The sequence below is a fragment of the Phyllostomus hastatus genome, unplaced genomic scaffold (assembly GCF_019186645.2).
Source record: "Phyllostomus hastatus isolate PE091 unplaced genomic scaffold, TTU_PhHast_1.1 phas_scaffold_1674, whole genome shotgun sequence".
Taxonomy (NCBI): domain Eukaryota; kingdom Metazoa; phylum Chordata; class Mammalia; order Chiroptera; family Phyllostomidae; genus Phyllostomus; species Phyllostomus hastatus.
In genome coordinates this window covers 17,698,950-17,718,197 of record NW_025334011.1, presented here as the reverse complement: position 1 = coordinate 17,718,197, position 19,248 = coordinate 17,698,950, and the positions used below count along the sequence as shown (strand labels likewise).

Here is a 19,248-nt window from a genome sequence, read left to right as displayed (position 1 = left end):
GCTGAGGGGAGGGTACTGCAAATGCAAACTATGCTTCTGTGCTGTAAAATTGAAAGGAATAAGTGAACAGAACATAATCCATGGCCTCTACACCCACAAAAACATGTAGGAACAACGCCTGACATGCCACAGTTCAGCAGTTCTAAACTAGCAACATACTGGATCTTCCACAAAGTAACTACAAAGATAGTGGTAAATGTTTTATGTATATTTTAGGAAAAATCAGGGCAAGAACTTAAAACTTCTTATCTAGTGAGTGTCAACTTTATCAGCTATGAAATATTTACACTGCAGATCAAGATCTTGGAGACAATAGCCGCAGCCTTGTTGGCAGAGGAAGCTCTCCCCGAGGAAGTCTCTCACCAAGGTAAGCATTATTTACACTGCAAAGGCAAAAGAAACAGTTTGAGATTGGAAACTTCTTTATCTCATATCAGGAGTGTACATTTTCAAGCACATAAAAGCATTTGGAAGATAAGCATGTCTGGACAGTTAAAAATGATTCTCAATTTGAATATTAATTTAAACCGATGTCTAAGTGTTAAAAAATTTTTCATTGTATTTTTTCCATCACTATTTATTCTCCTTTTCTCCCCGCTCTCCCCAATCACTACACTGTTGTCCATGTCCATGAGTCCTTTTTCCTTTTTGCCCTATCCCTTCACCTCCTAACCACCCCACCCCCTCCAGCTGTCAGCTTGCTCTCTATCTAAGAGTCTATCTCTGTTTTGCTTGTTAGTTCAGTTTGTTCATCAGATTCCACATATCAGTGGAATCATCTGGTATTTGTCTTTCTCTGACTGGCTTATTTCACTTAGTATAGTGTTCTCCAGGTGCATCCATGCCGTCACAAATGGTAAAATTTTCTTCTTTTTTTACTACTGAGTAGTATTCATTGTGTAAATGTCCCATAGTTCTTTTATCCACTCACCTACTGATGGACACTTGGCTGCTGCCAAATCTTGATGATTGTAAATAATGCTGCAGTGAACATAGGGGTGCTTATGTTTTTTCAAATTAGTGTTTCAGGTTTCTTCAGATTAATTCCCAGAAGTGGAATCACTGGGTCATAAAACAGTTCCATTTTTAATTTTTTGAGATTATCTCCATACTACTTTCCACAATGGCTGTACCAGTCTGCATTCCCACCAACAGTGCAAAAGGGTTTCCCTTTCTCCACATCCTTGTCAGCAACTGTCGTTTGTTGATTTATTGATGATTGTCATTTTGACTGCTGTGAGGTGGTATCTCATTGTGGCTTTAATTTGCATCTCTCTGATGGAGTGATGTTGAGCATTTTTCCATATGTCTATGGGCCACCTGTGTGTCCTCCTTGGAGAAGTGTCTGTTCAGGTCCTTTGCCCGTTTTTTGTGTTTCGTGTTTTTGGTGTTGAGTTTATAAGTTCTTTAGAAATTTTGTATATTAACCCCGTAGCAGATGGATCAGTGACTGTGTTCTCCTATTAAGTAGGTCGTCTTTTTATTTTGTTGATGGTTTAATTGCTGTGTAGAAACCTTAGTTTGATGTAATACCATTTGTTTATTTTTTCTTTTAGTTCTCTTCTGTAAGGAGATACATCAGAAAAAATATTGCTATGAGCAGTGTGTGAGACTTTATTGCCTGTGTTTACTTCTAGGATTTTTATGGCTTTGGATCTAACATTTAAGTCTTTAATCCACTGTGAATTTTATTCTTGTGTGTGGCATAAGAAGGTGGTCTAGTTTCATTTTTCTGCACTTGTCTATCCAGTTTTGTGAACACCATTTGTTGAATAAATTAGCCTATTGTATGTGCTTGCTTTGTCTGTCAAATATTAATTGACGGTAAAGGTGGGTTTATTTCTGGGCTCTCCATTCTGTCCCATTGATCTATGTGTTTGTTTTTATTGCCAGTACTATGCTGTTTTGATTATTGTGCCTTATAGTATAATTTGATATTAGGTAGCACGATTTGTCCAATTTTGTTCTTCTCTCTCAAGGTTGCTGTTGCTGTTTGGGACCTTTTGTGGTTGCATATAAATTTTTAAAACATTTGTTCTAGTCCTGTGAAATAATGTTATTGGTATCTTGATAGGAATTGCATTGAATCTGTAGATTTCATTGGGTAGTATGTACATTTTAATGATGTTACTTCTTCCTATTCATGAACATGGTATGTACTTCCACTTGTATCTTCTTCCATTGCTTTCTTCAGTGTCTTATAATTTTCTGAGTCCAGGTCTTTTATGTCCTTGGTTAGATTTATTCCTAGGTATTTTATTATTTTTGAAACAATTGTAAATGGGATTGTTTTCTTAATTTTCCTTTCTGGTAGTTCATTATTGGCATATAAAAATGCAGCTGATTTCTAAATATTAATTTTGTATCCTGCTACTTTGTTGAATTCATTTATCAGTTCTAGTAGTTTCTTGGTGAAATCTTTGGGGTTCTCTATGTTCAGTGTCATGTCATCTACAAAGAAAAAGACAGTTTTACTTCTTCCTTTCCAGTTTGGTTGCCTATTATTTATTTCTTCTTCTTGTCTGATGGCTATGGCTATCTAAGCCATAGCTTTTTAAAAGCTGTAACTCTTTTAGATTTCAGATCAACTTGAACTCTCATTTTTATTATTTATATATTTATCTGCTAGTACTATTAATGCATTAATTTGGTGATTCTTTTTGGTTATAAAATAGTCTTGAAATCTCTTAATTTTAGACTCAATCAAGACTTTTCACCTTTGGCTTCCAGTTTTAGTTCTGTTGTGGGCAATACTCTTGACCCTTTAGTCCCTACTTCCTAATTCAGTAAATGAGGTTTTTGTTGCTCACCTCTAAAATCTCTCTAGTTCGTAAAATTGTTTGAATCAAAGTATAGCAAATGTATTACATTGTTATTTGAAGTTATCTTAGAATATGAAAGAATTCAGGTACAATGTATTATTAAATAATATATGTGAGATTATTCATACTCTTAGCAGGATGCTCTTAACCACAGTTGTACTGGAAGGTTGACTTTCTCTGAGCGCAATCTAAGTGCCCCAAATTTTCTTTTCTCAGAGGGGAGAATGATTCTAAGAAATGTGTGTAAGTTTGTAGACGACAATGAAACTTGAGGCTCTGGCTATGCTTGAATTGATTTTATTCTACTTTTAGCTTCTATACCTTCTCCCAGTTTGTTTTCTCTCTATAATTTTGTAAACTCGGCCTCCAGTGTGCTATCAGGCTGGGTAAGAACGGAGAACAGGAGGAGGGTAAAACCCAATCTAGAGTGTTTTTTCAACTATAGAAAGTAAAAAATCCTGTTAGAAATTAAAATTTTTATGTGGTAACCATGATGAATGTCAGTGTTGCTGTTACTGGTACAGTCTGGGAAGTTTTGTTAAGAAATATATTTGTCATTGAAGAGATTAGTACAAAAACCTCTGATTTTGCTATTTCCTGGTATATATACTATTAGTGCCTTTTTTCTATATAATTCTAGTTGAACTAAAAGTAGTATTATTTTTCCTAATTGAGCTCTGCAGAAATTTAAATGTTCTTTCTTTTGAAACTAGGAGTGTGAATATTATACACAATGATGATATCTGACTAATCTCTAATTTTATGCTGTGATTACTTTTGTATTTCTTTATTCTTTTCAAAGAAGAAAGTTAATGGATTATCCTCATATGTTTAGAAAAGGAAGCATTTCTGGGACCATCCCCCTTTTAAAATTAAAACACCATACAAACTATCCAGGAATTATTTAAGTTCCCTTAGTGCTATTTTGCTGGGCATCATTATTTTTCATGAGCTAAATGGGACTTAACACAAAAAATGGCACAAAATTGTTTTTAGCATCTATGTCCAACTTATATTACCCTTTAAAGATCAGCCTGAAACGTAATAGCCTAAATTATCCTGGCACAATGAACTATGTAGAGTACAATGGCCAAATGTATATAGCAGATGATATTTTCATATGGAATAAAAAACCTCGTTTGTTTAACTTCTTATTTAAAGAGATTTTTCTAGAGAAGCATTTTAAGGCAGTGACAAACAACAGTGGGTTTTTAGAAGACTTGCGTTGTAGCCCCAGCTCTGTCATTTGCTGAGCAGTGTGCCTTTGGACAGGTCTTTCCAGGCCCATTTGTTTCCACAGGCGGAACTAGAGCCAATGAGCCAGATTTTGACTTCTCACCAGGTAGTTGTGAAGATCTTATGAGATGATGTGGAAACACTGGAAACTCTAAAACAAGACCTTTACTCGTGTGTTATATTAGTATGGGAGTTGGGAACCAGAAATGGCCACATTTACTAATTTAAAACAAAAAGTGAATGACTGAGAATATTACATATTCTTCTTAATATTAGAAGTGTTGATTTTTGTATTTTAAAGTAGAGTTTTAGAACTTTATTCTCTTCTGGCTAATTATATTAAAATTTGCTCAATCCTGTCTTTCCTTTTTGTTTTATAAACCTGTATCAAGTTCTCTTTCTAGTCTGTTTCAGAGATTATTGGTTGTGTGTTTATATTTTCTAGTGGTTTTTAATTAACAAGTATGGCCAGCTAATCCCTTGCTTGTACAATTTGAGGAGGAAGAATGATAATTACTAAATTTTAGAGTAGATTATGGTTTTATTGTTCTAGTGTAGGCAGCTTGCTGTTAGAAAACTTGTACTGGAAAGGGGTTACCATAAGGTGAGAAATGTGAATGTGCTCTCCTTCAAAGAGTTCTTCTGTTTAACCTGAGAATTAATATTTTCAACAGATCCCCTGTAAGCAGCTTACAGATTCGTTATGATCCACCAGGCAACAGCAGTTTGGAAAATCTGCCTCCAGTAGCAGCCAGCATAGAACAACTTTTGGAGAGGCAATGGAGTGAAGGACAGCAATTTTTATTAGAACAGGGTACTCCTAGTGACAGTAAGTATTCTTTTCTTGTCTTTAAAGAAAGATGAATAGGTAGATGGGTAGATGAACTGACACACAGGTTGACAGGTGCAGAAGTCACATTTATCAAGAATGAAATTATGGTGCATGTTTTATATGTAAGAAAATGTAATATAGTGGTTTAATAGAAGAGATTCTGTACTTTTACTGCTTGAACTTGAATCTTGTCTTTACCTGTGATTAATGATATGATCTTAAGTGTCAATGTACTTTAGTCTCCCATTTGTAGAATGGGAGTAATAATGTACCTGTATCATAGGGTTTTGAGGGTTAAATGACAAAAAATATGTAGCCCTGGCCAGTGTGGTTTGGTTGGTTGGAACGTTGTCCTGTAACTGAAGGGTTTGCGGTTCAATTTTTGGTTGGGGCACATGCCTGGATTATGGGTTTGGTCCCAGGTTTGGGCGCATACCATCCCTGGTCTGGGTGTGTATGGGTGACCAGCAATTGATGCTTCTCTTTCACGTTTGATATTTCTCCCTCTCTCTTTGTCTCTAAAAAGCAGTGAAGAAATGTCCTCAGATGAGGATTAAAAAAAGAAGTAAAGAATATTGCTTGACTTATAAAGAGCACTTATCTATTCAATAGTTATTGTAACTGCATATAATTATAATATTGATACATTGTTTCTCATTGTAACCTCATCAATTTTAAACTTACTAAAATATACAAGTTATATTTTTCTTTTAGCTTAATTATTTGAAGAACATTTGCTCACCCCTGGAGAATTTACAAGGGGGGGGCCCCAAAAAACTGGAATTATCTTCTGGAGGGCAGGCCCCTTGTAGTACAGGCTTCCCCTGTTAGGTGAGTGTTCTAGGAATCCATCTGTGTATCGGTGTACCAGCTGGCATTGTTGTGAGAGGCTGCTTTGGCTTCCGTGAATTTTTTTATTGAAGACTCTTTCAGAGCATTTGCCCATTTCATCATAGGTGATTTACGAACACACCTGCATGCACTGTGCTGCGTGTTAAGCAGTTTTTGATGAAAAACAGCATGACCCATACCCCACCACCCTCCCTATTCATCGTGTCTTGCCCTGAGTGACTTTTTTTTTGTTTCCCCCAGTGAAAAAAGTCCTCAAAGGGAAACATTTTGCCAGAGTGGAAGAGGTGAAACAAAAAATGGCAGAAGCACTAAAAGGCATCAAAGTCAATGAGTTCAAAAACTGTTTTGAGCAGTGGGAAAAAAGTCTCAATTAGGGGTATTACATCAAATGGAGAGTATTTTGAAGGTGACCGAATATGTAAGAATACACAATTTTTATACATAAATTCCAGGGGTTTTTTGCCGCCGCCGCCGCCCCCCCCCCATATATTTTAAAAAGTGCATGTAGTCCAGTATGGCCAGCTATTTTTTCGATTTTGTAATTTGGATGAGAAAGAATAAAAATTACCAAATTATATATACACATATATAATTCTTATATCTTGTATATAATTTACTTATTAAATCATATAACTTATGCTGTAAATATATTTAGCATCTTTACAATTTTAATTATTGATGGGGGGGGGGCCCATGGGTGAAAAAAGCCAAAAAGCAAAGTTACAGTACAAGTTAGCTGGAAAAGTGGCCTAGTGAAAAATATATCCTTAACACTAGGATATATTTTTCAGGGAAAAATTGGTAGGTTTTATCATTTTGGGATATACATTTTTGCTGCTTTAATTTTAGTGATATCTTGACCAAAAAAAATGCTAATTGTAAGGAAATTCATGCTAGAATAATCCCTTAAATATGATAGCTGGAGGACAGGTTTTGCTTAGTCTTATGCACCTCACTTGGGTGCACTAAGTAAGGGTTTCTTTGTGGGATCTTGAAGAGGGACCGGTAAGTGTTAAAATCTTTGGAAATGACCATATGTGTCTTTTGAAGACCCAGAGGGCATGTTAAACAAATACTACTTTTTAAGACACAGGACTTTTAAAATGTCTATTACTGTAGCATAACAGTAGCACTCCATGTTGTTAGTCTAAAGCTCTCAGTTGTGTTTGAGATGATGAGGCAGGACAGAGACTGAATCTGTTTATAGATGATGAGCCTTCTCTGGGAGTGGGGGCTGAGGTGCATGCACACTGCCCCCTGCTGGGAGATCTGTACATTAGCATGCTGAGCATCTGGGTTTAGAGGTTCCTCACCTTGTCTGGTGGCATACCTAGCTTAAGCAAGGAGCAAACAAAAACATGTGCTCTTTATCGTGTTGAAGGATATTGGTGTGATTCTTTCCACTTTAAATGCACTATTAGTGTATGATCGTGGCAGGCACTTTGAATTTTTAATTAGGTTTATTTTGATGAAAATAGAATGTTTTTGTCATTTTTATTTTTTAAGAACGGAAATTACATGAACCAGGTAGGTGGGTTTTTTTGTTATCCTTATATATGTACAAATATATATATCTACATACAAATTTAGGAATAAAACCTAACCACTTAAAAATGCGTTACAGAATCTCTACTTTTCTATTTTAACTTATTTGAAAAGTTATTGACACTTAAATCCTTAAAATATTTAGCCCTGTGTGTGAACTTGTCTTTGTTAAAAATGATCCAAATGTTTGCTAGTTTTAGGAATGCTGAAGTCATTACACCAACTTCAAGTTGAAAATCGAAGATTAGAGGAACAAATTAAAAACCTAACTGCCAAAAAGGAACGCCTTCAGTTATTGAATGCACAGCTCTCAGTGCCTTTTCCAACAATAACAACAAATCCTAGTCCATCTCATCAAATTCATGCATTTTCAGCACAGAATGGTATGAAAATATTTATTGTGTATCTAAGGAAAGTAGTCTAGACTTACAATACCTTTTAAGTAAGTGAATAATAACTTATATGAAGATGTAGAAAAGGAATGATAGATAATTTTGAAGAGCATAAAGAATCCTCTTAAGTGATGAACTTGACTTTTTCTAACTTCTTTAGCATATAATTTAATGATGAAATTTAAATGTATAATGATCTCTATTGATTTAAATCCATGGTATTCAATAGAGATATAGATTTTTTCCATTTAAATGGTCTTAGGCAGAGTAAGACTTAATTTTTAAGTGTTTTTAATATGGGCTTCAGGATTAGCTTTCAGATAAGCTTTCAATCTTTTACAAAACGTAATTTAACAGGGTAAATAGGTTGTTGTGTGTTTTTTTGTCTTTTATTATTCCAGCTCCTACTACTGATTCCTTGAATAGCAGTAAGAGCCCTCATCTAGGAAACAGCTTTTTACCTGACAATTCACTTCCTGTATTAAATCAGGTAATTTTGATGTGGTTAGTTTCATTTGTGTATTTTACTCAAAAACAATAGTGTATCCCATTAAATGGTTTAAAATTATTTCCAACAATTTTGCTATGTTCCTTACAATTTAAATTTCCATTCTTCCTTTCATTAGGACTTAACCTCCAGTGGACAAAGCACCAGCAGCTCATCAGCTCTTTCTACGCCACCTCCTGCTGGGCAGAGCCCAGCTCAGCAGGGCACAGGTGTTAGCGGAGTGCAGCAGGTCAATGGTGTGACAGTGGGGGCGCTGGCTGGTGGAATGCAGACTGTAACATCCACCATTCCTGCAGTGCCTGGAGTGGGTGGGATAATTGGAGCTTTGCCAGGTAACCAACTGGCAATTAATGGCATTGTAGGAGCTTTAAATGGTGTTATTCAGACCCCTGTCACAATGTCCCAGAACCCTACCCCCCTCACTCACACAACTGTACAACCTAATGCAACTCATCCAATGCCAGCTACACTGACTAACAGGTAAGAAACTTACTTAAAATATATTTTAGGTTTTCCAGTGCAACATAATACTGTTGTCCATGTTTTAGATTGGGATTTTTAATGTTCTCCATGTAGATGTACTCTAAGAAATTACAGTCCACCAAACTTTAAGTATATTTACTGAGAGCCATTTATTTTTCAAACTTAAAGTAAGTCAGATTAAAACAAAAGTAAGCCACTTGAGTGACAAAACATCAAATATAATCTGTGCTGAAAAATTCCCTTTTGATTTTATCCTGTGTGTATTACCTTTATGTATCATAAATTCTAAAGAAAAGTAGCATTGTAATGAAGATCACATATGAACTATTGGTTTCTTAAAATTCAGCTATGTAATTCTGTTACCTTTATAATAAAAAATTGTGATAGGATGAAGGTTAGATATTCATCTTGAATATTGAGTAAGTGAGACTCACTGTTTCATTGTACTGGAATTTCATTTGAATGTTCAAAATAAAGAGACTAGTGTCATGTTATTGAACATAGTCTTGAGGAATAAATAATTTTAAGTGGATTTCCAGGGGGCACCAGTAAATTTTTTCTGGCTCTCTCTTCATTAGTGTTTAATTTTACTGACCATTGGGACCATTTTAAAAGGTTGGGTCAAATCACTGACTAGTGTGTTTGGATTATGTCTTGTTTTAAATATGTGTTACTTAATGTAGGTTAAATTATTCTTGAATAACTAAGAATAAATTATTACATGTGCATGTTGTAAACACATGTAAATTTCTATTCTATAAAATAACTTAGTGCCTGCTTAGTTTACAATAAAAAGGAAAACAAAACGTGTCTTGACAATGTGAGTTCTTGTGTATCTGCATGCATGGTTGCACACACAGGTGTGTGCACATGCAGCTACACACAAAAATAAGAAATTTGCCCGTCATTGTTTTCAAAATGTGTTACCAAGATTAAAAACTTGACTTGAACTTATTAAACATCAAATCAAAGAGTAGTCTTTCATTTTACATTTAAAAAAACATTAAAAGTATATAGTAGAAAGTAAGAATTTTAATCTTTTTTTCAGTGCCTCAGGACTAGGATTACTTTCCGACCAGCAAAGACAAATATTTCTTCATCAACAGCAATTTCAGCAATTGTTAAATTCTCAACAGCTCACTCCAGTAAGTGCTTCCTTTTGATACCAGTAATATTTGATTTTTTTATTAGGAGAAAATGATGTAAGTTAAAGTAGATAGATATTCTGTGTACTGTGCTGATTACCCACTTTGTGAAATATTGTTACGGAACACATAAAGCAAAAATAGTTTGTCTTGCCATTTGGTATAGTCTGCGATACTTGCATTGACACTGTTGACCCCACTGAGCACATGTGCTGTGGTGCCCTTGTAGCCTCTGGTGGTAGAGTGGTAAACAAGACTTTGCATTTTTGTGGAGCTTCCTTCTGAGAGGGGAAATGGACAATAAATAAATACATACTATTTGGTAGTGATAAGTATTGAGAAGAAAAATAAAGCAGGGTAAAGTGATAGAGAACAGTGGCATGAGGGTCATTTTAAATAGGATGGTCCAGTTTCTTTGAGTAAGCGATGTTTGAGCACAGATCTGAATAACAGTTTAAGGAGCATGACTTTTGACATAGGAAAAGAAGAGAAAGCACATTCCAGGTAGAGGGAACAGCAGTTGTAAAGACCTCAACTGGACAAGTATTTATGTTTTGGAGACAAGAAAGAAAACTAGCATGACTGCAGAATGAGAAAGGCTAATGCAGAGGGTCAGGCAGGTAAGTTTGGTATAGAAGATCATAGACTAACTTGTTTGGCTGTCTGTGGCAAGAAATTTAAGTTTACCTTAATTGTGATGGAAAGCCACTGGTGATTTTTTTTTAACCTTTCTACTGTGGAATTCTTTAAGTGCACCAATAAAGAGTATAATACTTGTATACTAATCACCTAGCTTTAATAATTATTCCAATTTTTAAAAAGTTTTATTTAATATATTTTCACTTTTTCCTTCAGGATTATTTTACAGAATTAATTGGAGAACTTTGAACAGTATAGTGACATGATAATCACATTTTTAAAAGATGGATTTAGTTGCTGTATTATGGAGAATAATCTGTGTGTGGGGGCAGGGGAGATGGTGGCAACAGTAGAAACAGGAGCATCCCGGGTAGATGTTGGTATCTTAAAACAGTGTGATAAACGTGGTGGGAAACTGTCTGGAATTGTATATGTTGAAGATAGAACCAGCAGGACTTGTTTGTTGGACATTCAAGAAAAAAAGGAGACCTGCCCTGGCTGATGCAGCTCCGTGGACTGAGCACCAGCCTGTGAACTGAGAGATTGCTTGTTTGGTTCCAGCCAGGGTACATGCCTGCGTTGTGAGCCGGGTCCCCAGTTGGGGGTGTATGAGAGGCAACTCTTTCATTCTCACACAGTGACGTTTCTTTCCCTCTGTCTCCTTCCCTTCTCCTCTCTCTAAAAAAATAAATAAATAAAATCTTAAAAAGGAAAGAAAAAGGGAGAGTCCTTAAACAATTGGATGTTGACTTTTACTGAGATCTGGATGACTAGGAGGAACAGGTTTTGCAGAGATAACAGGAGTTATCCTGTGCTGTGCACATTCTGAGTTTGAGACGTCTGGTTTTAGATGGTCAAGTGCCTGTCTAAGGAAAGGATACAGTTGGATATGTAAATTTGGGGCCATTACTGCATATGTGATGTTTAGATCCACAAGATTTGATAAGATCTGAAGACTGAGCTTGAACACCCTGGAAGAGAACAATAATCTAGTAAAGGATATTGAAAAAAAGTGGCCAGTGACTTAAGAGAGAAACTGAGAAAGTGATGTTTTAGGGACCCACGTGAAGAAAATGTTTTAAGAAAGGGAGGACTGTGCTGTGTGAAATGCTTCTGACGGGACAAGTAAGAATGGACCATTGGATTTGGCTGTCTAAAGGTTTTTCATGCAAGCGGTTTTAGTGAGAAGTAAAAACCTCACTCAATGGTTCTAAAGGAAATGGGAGGAGGGGAAGTGAAGGTGGCATGGAGGCAACTAAAGATGTTTTACTGTAGAAAAGCAAGGAAGTGGACACCTAACAGGAGAAAAACATGGCCTAAGAGGGTGGTTTCTATTCATTTTGAATATGACAGTTTTTGTTAATAAGTTAATTTCTGGTACAGGTGAGAGGAAGAAGAGTCCCAGATCAGCAAAGTTCCTCAGAAAGAAGAGGAGCTGATCATAGCATTCTGTTCTGAGAAGAGCGCAGGCAGAACAGCTGTCAGTAGGTTTTATGATAGGCTATCGAGGGTATCCGCTTTTAATGTTTTTAATGCAAATTATAAATAAAGTTATCAGCTGAGGGACAGTGGAGTATTGGTAGTTAAGAAGATGTGGAGTAGATACATTGGCAAAGGGGTAGAAAGAGTTAACTAAGACTTGTGGAAGTGTGTGACTCATATGCAGCAGCAACACTGGATAGCCCTCTGTAGTCGTGAATTTAAAGTCTCCGAGTTGATGTGGTCGTGTGACTTTTCTCCAGCCTCATTTCTCCAGCACACTTCACAGAGTTAGACTGCCTGTAGAAGGTACTATTTAAATGACTCAGAGTTTCGGCTTTTTTATAATTTCTTTCTAGAATATATTTACCTACTTTCTTGAGTCAAAAATATTTTGAAAATATTTGGCATCATTTCATGTCACTATATTTCCAGTGGTATAAAGATAGATTGTATATAAATTCTTGAATGCTTACGCTAAAATGAGATCTTGTTTTCCTATCTCAAGCTGCCTCTTAATGTGAAGTACTAAAATTCAGCTAATTTGGGGCTTTTCCCATTAATCAAGATTTCACTCTCCTAATAGTACATATAGATGTCTCATTTTCAGAACGTGGTTGATTAAGGAATTTTTAGTACAAATTGTTGCTCAGAAACCATAAGGACTGAAATGGTTTAAAATTTACTTTTTCCTTTGTCAGGCAGGGTTGTGAGGTAGAGTTTATTCATTTATAAGCATTGAACTTTATGTAGGCAAGAATTATTATAAGGCATATTTTCTTCTCCCATTTTAAGAAAAACTCTTGGTTCATCCTACCCCCCTACCCACTGCTACCCTGTTTCTCTGCTCACTGTGTCCTCCCAGTGACCTTCATGTTGCTGAGTCCTGTGGTCAGTTCACTTTTTTAAAGATTATTTTTATTTTTAGAGAAAGGGGAAGGGAGGGAGGAAAAAAGGGAGATAAATATCAACCAGTTGCCTCTCGCATATGCCCTGACCAGGGACGGAACCCACAACCCAGTCATCGGCCCTGACTGTGAATCCAACCGGTGACTTTTTTGCTTTTTAGGACAATGCCCAATCAACTGAGCCACACTGGTCAGTTCTCGTTCTTCATCTCACTTGACCTGGCCGGAGACAGCATTTGACAGAATTGATCACTCTTTCCTTCATGAAACACTTTCTTACTTTAGTTTCCAGAATACCACATTATCATAAAACTTTTCCTGCCTAACTGGTCATTCCTTTCCTCCTCTTCTCCTCAGCCCCTTAGAGTGTTCTAGAATTTGGTGATGTCCTCCAGTCACATAGCTTTAAATACCTTTTGTGTATAGATACTTTTCCAGCCCAGGCCTTTCTCTGGAATTTCAAACTTCTGTATCCAAGTGCTTACTTGGTATCTCTACTTGGATATCGTACTGGATATTTAATGCATAGCCTGTCCACAACTGAAATGATCATCTTTCACCACATACGTGCTCCACACACAGTTTCTTTTCTTCAGCTCATGGCAAGCCCATTCTTCCAGCTGCTCAAGGCAAAAACCTTGCAGTCATCCTTCACTCCTCCCTTTCTCTGATGCCTCACATTGAATCCATTAAGAAATCCTGAATCACATTTGTGTCACTTCTCTGCTCAAAATCTTATACTTTTTACTTCGAGTAAAAGTTAAATAAGTATTCATGGCCTACTGCCATGAGGCCCATAGTCTCCTCTTGCCTCCTCCTTGCTCCCTCCACTTCAGCACCCTTGGTCTTGACATCTCCATCTCCCTTGATTATACTGGATGTGAAATACAGCCCCTTAGCACTGGCTGTTCTACCTACCTGGAACACCCCCACCATGCTCCAGCCATATCTACATAGAGAATTCTCTGACTAATCTATTTCATTTTGTTTTAAGATTTTATTTTATTTTTTTATTTTTAGAGAGAGGGGAAGAGAGGGAGAGAAACATCAATGTGCAAGAGAAACATCAATCTGTTGCCTCTCACATGCCCCCTACTGCGGACCTGGCCTGCAACCCAGGCACATGCCCTGACCAGGAATTGAATCAGTGACCTTTTGATTCACAGGCCTGCACTCAGTCCACTGAGCCACAGCAGCCAGGGCTGACCAATCTATTTCACAAGACCCACACCCTTGCCATACTCTCTCACACACATTTCTCTTTTCCCTGACCCTTAGCAATATTCATATTCTAACATTTTTGTTTGTCTTTCCATCTTTCTCTCAGGGTGGACTGCATAAGGACAGGGGTCCCCCCCCCCCGCATTAATATGTCTCAAGCACAAAACACATGTCTCTAAATAGTGCCTGGCACATAGGAAGCACTCAGGAAATGAAATACATGCTCACTGTAAAGAGTAGTCTCATAACTACATGAAGAAAGCACTCTTTCTGTCGGCATGAATGAGAACTTTAAACATATTTTAAGTTCCCAGAATTAGGGGAAGGATTTGACCCACATAGTTTATTCTAAAGTTACATACAGGGAACTTAATGAGTTTTGTAAGTTGCTGTTGGTCTTGATTATCATGGATAACCTAATTTAAATAGAGGGCTCCTACATTTGTTTGCCCATTTTGAAAATAAGCCATTCACTAATGGTATTAACATTTTATAGTACATACTATCTAGCATAATGTATTTTTCCAGAAGAGCTACTAGTTTTCTTTCTTAGTAGTATGGATGTGACTTATGTTTAAATCTCTGATATTAAAGAAGAAAATAGAAAAGGCAGGCTTTACTGACTGCTGAATTCTATGACAAGAAACTCATCTTTTCTCACATATTTTTACCTAAGGAGCAACATCAGGCCCTTCTGTATCAGTTAATGCAACAACATCACCACCAGCAGCACCATCAGCCAGAACTACAGCAACTGCAGATTTCTGGACCGGCACAGATACCAATAAACAACCTACTTGCAGGTACTCAGGCGCCGCCGCTGCATCCAGCTACCACCAACCCATTTCTCACCATCCATGGCGACAGTGCAAGTCAGAAAGGAGCAGTAAGTGTCTTTGTTTGATTATATCCAGTGAAATAAAAAGAAGTTTATTGATTAATCAGAGATGATTCTCTTCTGTCTCTCCCTTTAAAAAAAATATTCCCCCTGTAATTTCTTCTTAATACAAGTTGTTTAGCAGCTGAATAGTGTAAACACAAAGGACCTAACCCAAATTATATATTACCGAAGTATATCAGTTTGAATTTGCACATAAGGTTTTAGTGGCATGGGACAGTCCACTCAGAAGACAATGCTTGGTGAGAATAATTAGTTTAATTATAGAACTAGTCTAGATATTTTAGGAATACTTTTATTATTTTACTGTGAAGTGCTTCCTAAAATTGACTTATATTTATAATAAAACTAATATATAAATTTTAGGGTACTCCAACCATTCTATCAGGTTACATTTTTTAAAAAAGTAAATTACAGCCCTGACCAGTGTGGTTCAGTAGATTGGGCATTGTGCCACAAAGCAAAAGGTTGCGGGTTCAATTTCTAATCAGGGCACATGCCTGGGTTGTGGGCCAGGTATCCAGATGGGGGCATAGGAGAAGTAACCAGCCAATGTTTTTCTTGTGCATTGGTATTTCTCTGCCTCTCTTCCCCCACTCTAAAAATAAATAAATAAAATATTTTTAAAAAGTAAATTATAATCACATTTGCAATGGAATTTAATTTTTTAAAAGATTTTATTGATTTATTTTTAGAGAGGGAGAGAAACATTAATGTGAGAGAAAAATATCCATCTGTTGCCTCTCATACAGTGCACCGATTGGGGACCAAACCCATAATCCAGGCATGTGCCCTGACTGAGATTCAAACCTGCGACCTTTTCGCTTTGATGGATAACACCCAACCACCTGAACCACACAGGGCAGGGCTGGAATTTAAATTTGTATTAATGGTATGTGATAGTAACTTACCCTGTCAGTGTACAAGTTAGGATAAATTAAAAATGGGTGCAGGGACAGTGTACTATCCATACAGTAGCATACTTTTTTAAGGCCTTTCTATTAATTCTCCACTTTGATTAGGCCTACTTTACTGGAGTATAAATGTTTTCCCTAAATTCCAGTTCAGGGAAGAGCCCTATTAGAGGAAGGATACTGGGATATGGAGTGGAGACTGGACATCAGGAGAAGGAAGAAGGGAAAGAATGAGGTGGGAGATGTGGCAAATAGAAGTGTTCAAGTCACAATGCTTGTTCTTTCCCATAATTTGAAAGCTTGCTGTTGACTGTGCTTTTTAGTCTCTAGAAATTTTAGTTTGAATATAGTAACAAGAATTGGTTTAAAATATAGATTATTGGGTTTTGTTTACCTCATTGTTTCAGATTTCCAGATTGTAAATACATACTGTCCTTAATCACAGACTGTTACCTCTCCAGTGTTTGGCTGACATGGGAAATTTAAGTGATTCCATCTTAATTTAGGAAATTTTTGTGTTGTTTTTTCTTGTGTTAGAAAGAGAATTAATTGCAAGATAACTTTTCTGTACTATATGGATGTATTTTTAAAAGAAAAACCACAATAATGAATAATATAAAATAACTATTAATGGAGAAAAGCAAGGCTGGAAAATACTATTTATGAGTACCTACTGTACACCAGATATCTACGTTAGATACAATAGCATGTGTGACTTCAATCTTAAAAATAATAATAGACTATAATCCCATTTTTATAGATGAGTAAAAGGAGACTGAAAGTGGTTAAAGATCAAAAGATAAATAGCACATGTTGGATCTGAACCCATGACTTTGTTAGTCCTTTTCCACAGTACCACATTACTGCATCCGTGGAAAAGTCAGTTTCAGGGAATGATTTCTACATTCATTCCTTGGTGAGTTCTGTCCCTCAGATGGGCATTTCTGCCTTTGTTTACTGCTGAATTTTATGTTTATAAAACAATTGATAGTTGTTTACCAATCAATTTGTCTTTATATTATGGTGAAAAGTAGCCATGTTGACTTGCAGAATAAAAGGAATAACCATATTCCACATTTTACCTCACCTATAATTTCAATTAAGGGGATATTACCTCAAATGTGAGCCAAAAATTCATTTCACTAATGTATCTGATTTTGTTTAACTGCAGAGACTTAGTGATAAAACCGGGCCCGTCGCTCAGGAGAAAAGTTGACAGTTGAGAAACATCTAGAAATTGCCTGTCCTGCTGTTCTAGCACTTCATCTGGCTGCTGTTGCAGTCCTCTTACTACACCTACGAGGAAATGCAGCAAGAAACTAACCGCACAACAGAGGGTTATTGCCACAAGGACATTCTTGTAAGGCTTTGATTAATTTTCTTGTTGCTTTGTTGCACTGAAATGGAATTCCCATATCCCCCATCCCTCTCCCAGAGTTTTTGAACTTTGAAAGAAAATGTAATAACTAACTTTTGTCGGTGAAATAATTTACATGCAGTGAGTTTATCAGCCTAAGAGAAATTTAATATAGTCGGTGCACACCTAATTTTGTTACAAATTGGAGAGATGAATAGTAAAAACAATGACTCATTCCATTTATAAAGTATTTGCTTTTATTGTACAAGTTGGAATATGAAAATATATTTTGTTTGGGTAACAGTGTGCTTACTCTGTGAGTCAAAACTTAAAACAAATTTCCAGGAACTGGCAAGTTTCTTCTGGAGTTTTATTGTTTTATTGCAAATAAATAGGTCATCAACTGGGACTTTGCAATCTTTGTTATGAAAATTTCCTTTCTAATGGGATTTGGCCAATTTTGGTAATCAAGTTAGGGTGGTAATGTCTGCCTCTGCTAAAGGTAATTTTCTTTTGCTAAATGCATTTTCTTTAGTATTAAGACCTACTCATATTTCAAAGAAACTTTGAGTTAAGTGAGTTATAGGCTGCTGGAGGAACCAGATCAATTCAAAGTGACAACTTCTTTCAGAAACGGGGCCACTCTGGAAACTGATGGTAGGGTTTGGCCTGAATCAAGTGCCTGTTAGTGCCGTCATGGTGTTGAAATGGCTCTAGACAGCTGAGCTTGCACTATAATTATAGTCAGTCCTTGTGAGTAGTAGGGATAGTCAGTGTTGCACCAGCAGCCTTCCCCATGATTCTGCCTTTATTAAAAATTTTCTATGCCACCGTAGATAGCTCAGGCAAAACTGTTACCTGGGTATTTATCCACTAATGAGTCACAAGAAAAATGAGTGGATTTGGTAAGGATTTTTGTTTTTTCATTTAAATAACTTTCCATTATTGACAGTGATTTCAAACAAAAAAGACAAACACCCCACCACTGCAGTTCCTGAAACAGGCGAAGTCTGTATTACAGCCCTTCCATTTTGGGTCACCACACTGCTGATATGACAGTATGGCAGTGTATCGATTCAGCAATTGGGGACGTAACCATTGAACTGTACTAAAATGTGTGAATTATTAGTGGAAAAGACCCAGCTATAATTAGACCTCCACTGTGTACTTAGCTAGAAGAACATGTTAATTCTGCAATATGTCTCTTGGTTAAACATTGCACAGTTCTTACCTCATTTCTGTAAATAAGGTTTTGTGAATCTGTTTTGTATTGTGAAAAATTCATAAGATAACATTGATATTTTGATTTGTAATATTTCTAATTGGTAGATTTAATTAAAAAGTAAAATTAATTTATTTTTATATGTTCAGGGGAATTTTAAAGAAAGTCAAATCTTTTGTAGATAATTAAAAAAATCGGTGTGGTTTATTTTACTTATTTAACCCACTGGTTATTATTCTGTAACAATTTGTATAAATGGTAACGTTTGAATGTGTTGTTATTTTACCTAGATGTAAAATTCCACATGTATTAAAGAAAATGTATAAAGTTTTTGTTAATAAAATTTAATAATGTTTATAACTCTGCCATTTTTTTCTAGTTTTATTGAGATGTAATTGACATACAGCACTGTAAATTTAAGGTGTATGGCGTAATAATTTGACTTACATATATTGTGAGATGATTACCACAGTAAGTTTAGTTACCATTATCTAATATAGATACAAAAAAAAAAGAGAAAACAAAAAAATTTTTTCCTGTGGTAATTAGGATTTACTCTCTTAACAACTTTCAAATATACCACAGAACAGTGTTAACTGTAGTCATCATGTTGTACATTACATCCCTAGCACTTACTAATCTTATGACTGAAGGTTTATGTGATTTGGCCAGTTTCCCCTCCCACTCCTGGTCTCTCTGCCTCTGGTACTTAAAAATCTGTTCTTTTTTTCTTGTTAGGTTTCATTAATTAATTAATTTATTTATTTATTTATAGTATAGATTCCATATAGAAGG

General features: G+C 36.1%; 1 protein-coding gene across 11 annotated transcripts in view; it reads left to right on the top strand.

Annotated features, from left to right (window-relative positions):
* The window catches only part of MLLT10 (MLLT10 histone lysine methyltransferase DOT1L cofactor), a 243,144-nt gene extending 224,344 nt beyond the window's left edge, over positions 1-18,800 (top strand). For 10 of the 11 annotated variants that reach the window (XM_045857921.1, XM_045857927.1, XM_045857926.1 and 7 more), the window contains 8 exons: positions 295-367; positions 4,733-4,887; positions 7,482-7,670; positions 8,081-8,169; positions 8,306-8,667; positions 9,719-9,815; positions 14,739-14,948; positions 17,046-18,799. In XM_045857921.1, coding sequence (XP_045713877.1) covers positions 295-367; positions 4,733-4,887; positions 7,482-7,670; positions 8,081-8,169; positions 8,306-8,667; positions 9,719-9,815; positions 14,739-14,948; positions 17,046-17,090 — 1,220 coding nt within the window. In that variant the 3' untranslated portion in view covers positions 17,091-18,799. Of the gene's footprint in view, positions 1-294; positions 368-4,732; positions 4,888-7,481; positions 7,671-8,080; positions 8,170-8,305; positions 8,668-9,718; positions 9,816-14,738; positions 14,949-17,045 lie in introns of all 11 variants that reach the window. The other variant, XM_045857925.1, reaches the window with a different exon arrangement.
* Positions 18,801-19,248: the final 448 nt, after the last annotated feature.